Source organism: Nicotiana tabacum, chromosome 10, assembly GCF_000715075.1.
Source record: "Nicotiana tabacum cultivar K326 chromosome 10, ASM71507v2, whole genome shotgun sequence".
NCBI lineage: Eukaryota > Viridiplantae > Streptophyta > Magnoliopsida > Solanales > Solanaceae > Nicotiana > Nicotiana tabacum.
Genome location: NC_134089.1, coordinates 51,734,354 through 51,745,133, shown reverse-complemented (window position 1 = coordinate 51,745,133; position 10,780 = coordinate 51,734,354). Strand labels below are relative to the sequence as shown.

The window sequence follows — 10,780 nt, the reverse complement described above, 5'->3', positions numbered from 1 at the left end:
GAGCAACGCCGCCGGCGGAGACAATTTCCGGCAGGCGGCTCACGGCGGGGGCGGCGAGGGATTCTCTGAGGGTGTGTGGGGACGATGAGAGGGGGTAGGGGTGCGTTATTCAGACACTCTTATTGCTTGGGGGGAATTAGTTCCCAGCCGTTTGATCACTAGAGATCAACGACTGGGATTTTAATGAGTAAAACAGCTTCGTTTGGCTATTGATGGTGGGACTGGACCGGGTAGGGACGGGTATTGGGCTGGGTCGGCGGGTATGGGGTCTTTGGTTTGGGCTTAGGAAATTAGGATTAAAGGAAGCCCAATTATCTGACTTCTTCAATTCCTTTTGCCCTTTTCTTTTTCAATTCATTTTTCTTCAAAATTCTTTTCTTTTCTCTCTTTTTTTTCAAAATCAAAATTAAAACCTAAATTAAATCCTAAAACTAAATTAATCTATCAAAATACTAATTGATTTTAAATAATAATTAACACGACCAATTAAAAACCAAATTTAAAGAAAACTACCTAATTTACCAATTAATCTAAAAAATATAAAATTAAATCCTAAATGCAAATGCAATATATTTGTTGTATATTTTTCATGAATTAAATAAACGTGCACAGACAAATGCAAACAATTAAGAAAATTCCCCAAAAAATTCCAAAAATGGCAAATGATTAAACGAAAAATCTATTTCTTTGGGATTCTGTAGAAGTAATTCATATAGGCAAAAATCACGTGCTCACACACACACACACACACACACACACATATATATATATATATATAGTTTATGTGTATTAGATATATATATAGTTTATGTGTATTAGATATATATATAGTTTATATGTATTAGATATATAATATATATACTATATCAAATTTAAACACAAAATAAATTGCAAAGAAATATTTAAGGGAATGTCTTATATATTTTACTATTACGACATTAACAAAGAATGACAATATCTTTCTTAGTCTTCCTCCCCCTAATGGAATGAGCACAACAAGGTACTAATACCACCATTAAAAGGAAAAAAAATAAGGAAGATGTGCCAAAATACAAGTTACATGTTAGTCTATGTATTATCTCTAACAAATCTCATAAATCCTTCAAGGTCCGGAGGAATTCTATTGGTGGTGGTGGAAAAGAAGCTTGTTCATCACCGCTTCTGGGCGAAGCAGCATCCTGCGCAAGTTCCGCAAGCATTTCTTCATAAGCTTCATCTATCTCCGGTTGTGATTCTGCAAGTCCAAAATTTCTTCTTTCCGAATGGATCCAATCTCTGAAGAGTACTGATTTTTCCAAGCTCTCCCTCATAGATGCTCTATGATCACCGATTTGAAGTCTCGCTTGACTTAATGCGCTCGCCGATGCCACTGTTGAAGCTTGAACACTTAAAATATCTCGAGCCATCCTTGAAAGAACTGAATAGTGTTTTTGTTTGTCCTTCCACCATTCCAAAACATTGAAGGAGCCGTCGGGATTCTCTGATTCAAGTCCCTGCGACAAATAAACTTGAAGCTCATTTAGTTGTGAACTATCACCAAAATTATCACCTTGAGAACCCCTGAACTCCGTCCAAGAACTAAGGGCTTTTAGGCCCGCAGTTCTTTTAGATGCTTGCGAACTAGACGAAGTAGGAGTTGGAACATTTGGTCTAGCTTGATCTAAGGCAAGTTGATAAGCATTATAAATTGTTTGAGCATTTATTTTAATTGAGGCTTTTGCATCTCCAAGTGTAGCAAATTCCTCAGCTGAAAGTGATAAAGCTTTATAAATTTTTGAATACTAAAAGCGAAGACCTCCTAATTTCATTGTAGGATTTAACAATGCAGCAACACTAAAAATAGGGGGGATAGGGAAAAAATATTTTTTAAACTTAGCTTTAATAGAATTAATAGCTTCTTGATAAATTACTCCACCCTCTAAAAATTGAGTAAATAAATCTACAAGTGCTGCAATATAAACTAAATAGTTAGAAATAGTAGTATAATATTGGCCAGATAATTCATTTGTAGCAATATGAAATTGTTCTAAAAAGTCTATAAGAATTTTAACATTACTCCAATCTTGAACTGTAAGGTGCTCATCATCATCACCATCATATACACGAGCATTGTACGTTGCGCTTATTGGGTTCCTATATTCATATGCAATAACTAAACTTTCATACATGTAATTCCATCTAGTTGGACAAGCTTTAGGAAACTTTCTTTCTCTAAGGCCAAATTCATCACATTTTTTAAAATAGTCTCTAAGTCTACTTCTACAGTTTGAATAAAAAAGCCAATTAAGAGCCATTTTAACCTTTTCAATTTCTACATTTAAAACTTTCATACCAGCACCGACGATTAAATGGTAAATATGACAAATACATCTAACATGAAAAATATTACTAAATGCAGGATTTAGTGTAGTTGTAAGCAAGCCTATAGCGTTAGTGTTACTAGAAGCATTATCCATTGAAACCGACATAATTTTATCTCTAATGCAAAAATATCTACAAATATCTGCAATTGTGCTAGCAATAAACTTATCTGTGTGGCATGAATTAATTATTCTATAAGCAATAATGCGCTTTTTCATTATCGACTCCTCATCTATCCAATGACTTGTAACAGTTAGATAATCATAGTCATTACCACTTCTACCAATATCAGTAGTAATAGCAATGCGACAATCTATATGAGTAAATAAATAGTGCAAATATTGTTCATATTCATGTTTATATTTATAAATATCGCTCTTTACGGTTGCGCGAGGCCATCCTTTATAAGTAGGATTAAAAACTCTTCTAATATAATGCACAAAATGAGGGTTAGAAGGAAAACTATAGGGTAAGCACATAACAGTAACCATTTTTGCCAATTCTTCACGATCTTTATTTGGATCATAATATAAAATGCCACCGGTAACAGTGTTAATTCCCGGTTGAACTAGATTTGAACCTGTACTAGGGTTAACCGTAGTATCTACACTTGTCCCCTCTTGCGCAGCTTTCATTTGTAAAAATCTAGCTTTATCTCTAGGGTCTGTCTTTATGTGTCTAGTCAAACTACCCATACCGCTACGGTCTCCAGTAAATTTATGAACTAGTTGAGACCCACAAGTTTTACACTTAGCCTTATTTTGTTCTCTTAGTTGAGTAAAAAAGTGCCAAACAAGAGATGTTTCAGGCCGTTTAGCAGGTTGTCTATTAAAAGTAGGGGTTACTACATGAGGGTCAGGCGGGGCATCATTTGGGTTATTAATAGGACTAGTAGGTGTATCATCTAAATCCGGTTGCGTTTCATCTAAATTATCATTTTCCTCATCATTTTCAAAGATAGTTTCATTAGGATAAAGAGAATTCATAACTTCTTCATTTAATTGTTGACCTGGTGCAACATCATGGCAAGATTGACTATCAGAAAATTGAAAACAAGGGTTATCACTATCAAGAATAATAGGTGGAGGAGGACGGGTAACAGGTCTGGGTCGGGGAGCCAAGGGAAGAGTAGTAGCTTGGCTACTAGATTCACCAATTTTAGATTTTCCCTTACCCTTACCACCAAAAAAATTTTCAAAGAAAATACCATATTAATTATAATTATACTAAATAAAACTAACAAAACTATAATATTAAAACTTAAGAGTTGGAACGAGTTTACCGAATTGACGAACAACTTCTTGAAAATTGAATATCGTTGAAGACTTGAAGACTTGAATACTTCAATTCACCAACTTCATAATTTTTCACGAAATTGCAATAATAAAGTAAGCAATTATAGAAGAAAATTAGAGAGAGATTGATGAATTTGTGAGTAAAAATGAAAGAATGGGAGGGTAATTATAGTTGAGAATTGAAAAAAGTGTAATTATAAAAAGTTTGGGGGCCAAATGGGTATTTTTTAAAGTGCCAAACGGTTGAATTTTGATGGCCAACGGCTAGATTTTAAAAACCTGACCGTTGGTCATTTTTAAAATTTTTGTTTTTAAAAAAATAGCCGTTGGGGCCCGTTTGGCCTGTGGTCCCGGTTGAACCGGCCCAGGCCCGCCTTCCGGTCACGGGCTTAATGGTCCCGGGCTCACGGGCTATTTGGATTGGACCGGCCCGTTACGGGCTTATGCACCACTAGAGACCGGGCACGCTTGAACCGGCCCGTTTGGCCCGCGGTCCTGGGCCGGTCCCGGGCCGGGCCCGGACCACAATACAGCCTTAGTCCCCCTGCAGAGAGTGGTCTGCAAACTTTATCCCATGCCAGCAAATTCTTATTATTATTTTCAGCTCCCCCTATCTAAAGGAACTTCCTACACGCTGCCTCAATCAAGTGAATAATCTTCTTTGGGAGAACAAACACCTGAGCCAAAAAAGTTTGTATAGAAAATAGGACACTTTTTATCAATTGTTCCCTCCCAGCATAGGATAGGTGGTTTGTAGTCCATGATTCAATTCTTCCTAGCATTTTCTCCAAAGAGGGTAGCATTGTACAACAGTTAATCTCCTTGTACTTAGTGGGACTCCAAGATATCTAACTGGTAGCTGCTCTTTAGTAAAGTTCAGCTTTGTCAGGATGTCATTCTGCACTACCTCAAGAACACCACTAAAGTAAATAGAGCTCTTCTGCTTGTTTACTACTAATCCAGAAGCCTTTGAAAAATTTAGAAAGTAATCAAATAAGAGCTGGACAAACATGGCATCTCCTCTGCATAAAAGAAGAATATCATCCGCAAAACCAAGTTGTACAATCTTTATATTCGCATCTAGGGTGATAATTGAAATCTGGATTGTTTTTAAGAGTTTTGAGGCTTCTAGTGATGTATTCCATAATTAGCACAAATAGGAAAGGCGATAGGGGGTCACCTTGCCTTAGTCCTCTTTTGGAATCAAAGGGCTTGTAAGGCTGACCATTTATCAGTATTTAGTAGGAGACTGTTTTCACACATTGCATGATCCACCTTGTAAACCTTCCTGGGAATTCCAGACCATCCATCACTTGTTCTAAGAATACCCACTCTACTGAGTCATACGCCTTTTGCATATCCAATTTCATCATACATCTTGGGAGATCCCTTTCCGCTCATAACCCTTCACCAATTCATGGCTTAGGATTATATTACCAGAAATGACTCTACCTGGGACAAAAGCAGATTGAGAATTGTCCACCAGCTCATCCATCACTTTCTAGAGTCTCTAGACAAGTATTTTTGAGATGATTTTGTACAAGAGTGTGCAACAAGATATAGGTCGATAATCCTTTATGGATGATGGGGTCTTCACTTTTGGAATCAAAGTTATTGCCGTGCAATTTATTAGTTTGAACATGTCTGTTGTCTCAAAGAACTGCAAGACAGCTTTAGTGATTTCATCTCCAATAACAGGCCATGCTTTTTTGAAAAAAAACATGCATTCAACCCATTTGCTCCGGGAGCTTTCATATCATCTATCCCTCATAGAGCTTTTTCTACCTCTTCTCTTGTTACTTGTGCAATCAGTTTAAGTTGCTGAATTCTTCTCAGAGTTGGCCCCTGCTTTATTACTTGCAATTATATTGCTGGCACAACCTTGGAAGCAGTTCCCAGTAGGGATTTATAATAGTCAATTATCTCAGCTTCTATGTCTTTCTCTGTTTGTAGCAAATGCCCCTTCAGACTATTCAGCTCCCTTATGTACTTTTGTGAGTTCCTACCCTTGATATTTGCAAAAAAATATGTTGAATTTAAGTCTCCAAGTTGTAACCATTTCACCCTAGACTTCTGTCTATATATACTTTCTTCGATATAGACCCTCTTCTCTATTTGGTTTTTCAGCTTTTTTTTCTTCCTCAATTAGCTCATGTTGCCTCAAGTTGGTATCCATCTTTTCCTGGACTTCCTCTAATTAGTCCCTAAGATATTTCAGCTTCTTATCTACTCCCATATAGTGTTGTGTATTTAATGTCTTAAGCTCTTACTTGGCCTCTTTAAGTTTTGCCTAGATACTGCCTATGCTGCTCAAATTCTCTTCTTTGCACCAGCACTGTTTTATCAGGGGAATAAACCTTTCATCATCCGCTAGGCAGTTCAAAAATCTAAATGGTTTTCCTCCATTGCCTCTTCTCCTTCCAAATTGGATGCTTAGAGGGGAATGATCCGAGAAGTATGGTTCCATTACTCGCACTTGCAATGTTGGCATTATGGTCATCCAATCTCCATTTACTATTGCTCTATCAATTTTACTGTAGACATGATTGTTTGTCCAAGTATAGTTTCTACCCATATATTGTAATTCAGTCATACCAGTATCAAACAGAAAGTCCCTGAAATATCTGATTTCCACCTCCTATACAAGGTCTCCAAATTGTTTGTCTTCAGGATGCAACACTGTGTTGAAATCTCCCATGATAAGTCATGGTCCCTGCTGAGTAGTTTCAAAGGCTTTAAGTTTCATCCATAACCTTTCCCTGTTCTTTATGTTGTGTAAACCATAGACAGCCGTAAATGTGAAAGCTATATTAATAGCAAATATTCTCACTGTTCCATGCACTATTTGAGGATCCATATCCAGCATTGTAAATCCAACATATTTACGATCCCAGAGTACCCATATCCTCCCTTTTGTGATTGTATTGACATTTGAAATAAAGTTCCAATTAGTGAGCTATTTTTTGTATTATCTTCCCATCTTTATGTTGTTGTACTCTATGTTCTACTATAGCAACGAAATTAATTTTATTCTCCCTCATAAACACCTTCATCTCCTTGTGCTTATATATTTTATTCATGCCTCTCACATTCCACGTCACCAAGTTCATCATTGATTATGATAGAAGTTGGTATCCCCTGTCCCACTAGTGTAGTTGTATTGTCCCTAACATCCCCCTCTTTTGTATATGATACTCATATTGATCATTCGACCTCAGTAATGGGTTAAATCCATTAGAGGTCCTAACATTCTGTTCCTCTGTGATTGTATTCTTAGCTTTGGCTGCTGATTTTGTTGTCACTTTTGTCCATTCCTCTTGTTGCGCACTTGCATTTGGAGCCTCTTTACTCATAGTGCTTACCTCAGGTTGCTTTTCTAGGTTGGCAGTACTGGGATCAACCTTATTTTGTTGCACACCCTGGTTACCTGTGGCATTCTTCCTGCACACTTGTTTCACTTTTGGCACTTTACCTCTAGTTTGCTGTACATGAGGTCGTTGGGCTTCCATTTCACTACAGGAGTGCCCTACTTGCAAGATTTTCCACAAAATTCTGGCTCTCATTCATAAGCAATTTCTTGCTCCAATTGATTCCTATTTGGATCAAGCACCAGTATACATTTAGGCAGTTCCTTTGTGATATCCATCTCTATAAGGACCCTGGCATATGATATGCGAGTAGTATTTGTAGTGCCATCATCAGCATACAATGGCGTACCTAGCCCACTACTAATTTTGCTTAAGGATCTTTTGTTCTAGCACTATAATGGCAGGTTAGGAAACTTTACCCACAACGGAATAGTCTTTAGAACTTCATTCTTAAACTTAAAATCAGCAGCTCAAGGCTTCATTATCGCAGGCCTATTGTTAATCATATTAGGTCCAGATAATAGTACCTCATCTCTCTCCTCTATGTTATTGAATCTGATCACAAATAGTCCTCATTATGGTAGAAAATTTGAGGCTTTGTAGTGAATTTCGAAACCTTTCAACAACCCCCATCGTAGGAGAGTACCCAATCACGTAGAGGATAATTGATTGCTTCCAGTTCACCGTTCCCTCATCAATGTCTTCCTTCTCTAATTGCACAACTTTCTTCCCCTCTTGTATAATTGGAGTTATGTACTCGAGATTCATCCCTTTAGCTGCTAGCTTATTACACGCTACAACATTTGCCCAGGATATCACTTGTGCTTTCTCCCCTTGCCCTTTTGGCGAAGCTGCTTTGGTATGAACCCCTAGGGAATCATCTCCATTTTGCTACTTACCCGCTTCATCATCTATCCCTCTAATCCCATTCAATGTTGAATTATTATGAGTCCCTGGTGTCGATGTCGCCCCTACGGTACTGGTGGGGGTAACATATGTTTGAACCATCACTTTGTTCAATTGCACCTCAATTTGTTCCTTAGGACTGCTTATCACCTTTGTTGTTGCTGAGCTACTCCCTAATTCATCAATTCCCTTCTCCGCCGGTGTAGCCATTGTTACTCTGTTTGAATTACCTCCACTCGTTGGTGTTCCAGCAGATTTGATACCTAAATTGGGGTCCTCGTTTGGTGATTTCCCCATCCCCGATCCTCTGTTAAGCTCCTCCAGTAGTTTTAGGTCAGTCAATAGTACCATGTTGACGTGTTTTCGTGGTCTTCCCCGCCCCATTCCGGCAAAAGCGCACGTTAAGAGACTCACCGTAACTTGCGCCGAGAGAGAATAGAGAGAGAATTTCTATGTTTTTTAGCGTCTTTCAATGTTAATCTCATTTTAATCTTTTATTTGGCCAAAGAGGAAACAAAAAGAAAAGGCAAATTTTAACAGAGCAAAGAGAAAGTATTTTACTATTGTACAGTGAAAATTTATATAGTCGATTTCAATTTTGCAACAGAGCAACACAGACAATGTCAGTTCATTCATCCAACCTCAATTTGCTTGGGATAGAGACGTACTTGCTGCTTCACGATTACCAAGTGAAGAAATCGACTGCAATTCATTCAAAGAATGCCGACAATTCGGACACGATGAATGTGACAAGAGCCATTTGTCAATACATGTCACATGAAAACCATGGTAACATTTTGGTAACACCCGAATTTTCTCACCATCCACAAATTCTTCTAAGCAAATTGGACATTCACTCGCCGGAAAATTCAGTCGTCCATAAACCACCACAGGAATCTGCCGCAGAGTTTTCTTTTTAATGCCTTTAGCAGCAACAACTCGTGACTCCTCTGTGCTTTCATGGACCAACGACCTACGACTACAACGTAAAGCGCATCGAACGACTGAGTTTAGACCAAGTACACTTAATAATGCACAGAGCAGAACAGCAAGGATTATGATCATATTTGTGTCGAAATTTGAATCATTAAGGTACGAATCTTCTGTCTGATTTCTATTTATTGGTGGCATACTTTTCTGTTCTGTCTCAAGAAGAAGAAGCCGACGATTGAAATTCATCATGTTCCTATAGCTAGCTGATCAAGAATCAATTCCTGCAAGTCAAATAACAAAAGACCCCGTTAATCCCTCCGTTTCAATTTAGATGAGATAATTTGACTCGCTAGAAACTTTAAAAAAAACAAGAAGACTTTTGAAACTTGTGGTCTTAAAAGCTTATAGGGTCTTTGTGGGGCCATGATATTTGTGCAGTTATAAAATCTTCTTGTTAAAGATAAAATGATTAAAATGAAAGTTTAAAGTTGAATTATTTCTAATTGTAAAAAAGGGGAGAAGAAATTAAAAGCTGATTCCTTGAGCTAAAAAAATAGAAAATGAAGTGATGGGGGCTGGCAAACTTCTTTTTTTCAAGCATCTTGTGGCCGGAACTCATAACCCACATGCTTAACTAATTTGGATTCGCACTTTACAGTAGAAACCCGATCATGGGGTTAACGCTCCCTAAGGCTCCATTCCCAAGACGCGCACCTAAGGCCTTTTCTGAAAGAGCCTTTACCATTCACCACTCTTCTATAGTGCGTGCAAACTCTTCAAGAAAAATAAATTTGATTTTTTTTCTTTTGTTTTTGTGAATTTTTATGTCTGAGAATGCTGAATAGATTCGAACAAGAAAAAGTCCTATATTTCCAGAGGATAAGGAGAAAATGCAAATGGTAATTGATTGACAGAAGAATTTGGGACAGCTAGAAGTTATTCCCCAGAAAATGGTCCTCTTGGGACCAAAACCGAGTAATAATGCAATAGAAGATGGAGATTTTCCTTACCTTAGTTAAACTTTCCTTTTTCTTTGTTCAAAATATGACTACTCTTTTTTCCTCAAGATATTGTTATTCTTGCATGAAGTCTGTGTGCTTTAATCAGAGAATTCTGCAAGAATAACTAAACCAATAAGCAAAGAAATATTTTGAAAGAGTGTGTTCTTACCTAACCACAAAAAAAAGGGGATTTTGGTTATGGCTACAAACTGAATCCATTTAAAACTTTCAGAGCTAGTAAAACCTTTGATTGAATTCTTTTTCTAGTTTGATTAGGGCATCAACTTTTTCACATCATGCAGCCAGTGGCAAATGTAATGTATTGCTTATGGGTATGAATCGAACTCAATTTTTTTTTATTATCACGGAACATAAATACATGTGAAAAAAGCTACTAAAATTTTATTAACAAATATTAACTCGATGAGTTTAGTGCTAAAGCTATAAGATCGAACTTATTCAATTTAAATTCTTATTCGCCTCTAGCCAAATGGATTATGGTTGAATAAAATATTGGCATCCTCGTCATTCTGAAATATCTTTTGTACCTTAAAAACTCTCTTGAAGAATTCCACTTTCTACAAATAACTTTGCAGCTAATAGTGTAACGGATATGGATGTTTACCTTACTGATATGTTATTTTCTTATTTATTATTAAAGGTTGTCTCTTTTATCTTCAATCCTTCATATAATATATACATGTATATAGAACTTTTTAGTGTCGATATTTTTGTCACACTCTTGAGTTAAGACTTTAAATGACTAAAGCATGCTGTTATTACTTAGTTTTCTGGTTTTACACCAATTCTAATTCTTAGGTATGATTTGAACTACTTCCTAACCCATCCCCTGAATATTCTAATAATTAGGTGAAAAGGAATGATAAACTGATGGAAATTTAAACCACTACTGAAA

At 37.0% G+C, this 10,780-nt stretch overlaps 1 protein-coding gene across 1 annotated transcript; it reads right to left on the bottom strand.

Annotated features, from left to right (window-relative positions):
• Positions 1-8,461: 8,461 nt before the first annotated feature.
• Positions 8,462-10,460, bottom strand: LOC107769241 (RING-H2 finger protein ATL74-like). Its single transcript, XM_016588444.2, has one exon. It carries the CDS (start codon positions 9,110-9,112, stop codon positions 8,573-8,575), a length of 540 nt encoding a protein of 179 aa, XP_016443930.1. The 5' UTR covers positions 9,113-10,460; the 3' UTR covers positions 8,462-8,572.
• Between the last annotated feature and the right edge of the window lie 320 nt (positions 10,461-10,780).

Bases quoted from the DNA above. Each gene is read 5' to 3' on its own strand.
- LOC107769241 (XM_016588444.2), bottom strand. From the start codon at position 9,112: ATGATGAATTTCAATCGTCGGCTTCTTCTTCTTGAGACAGAACAGAAA.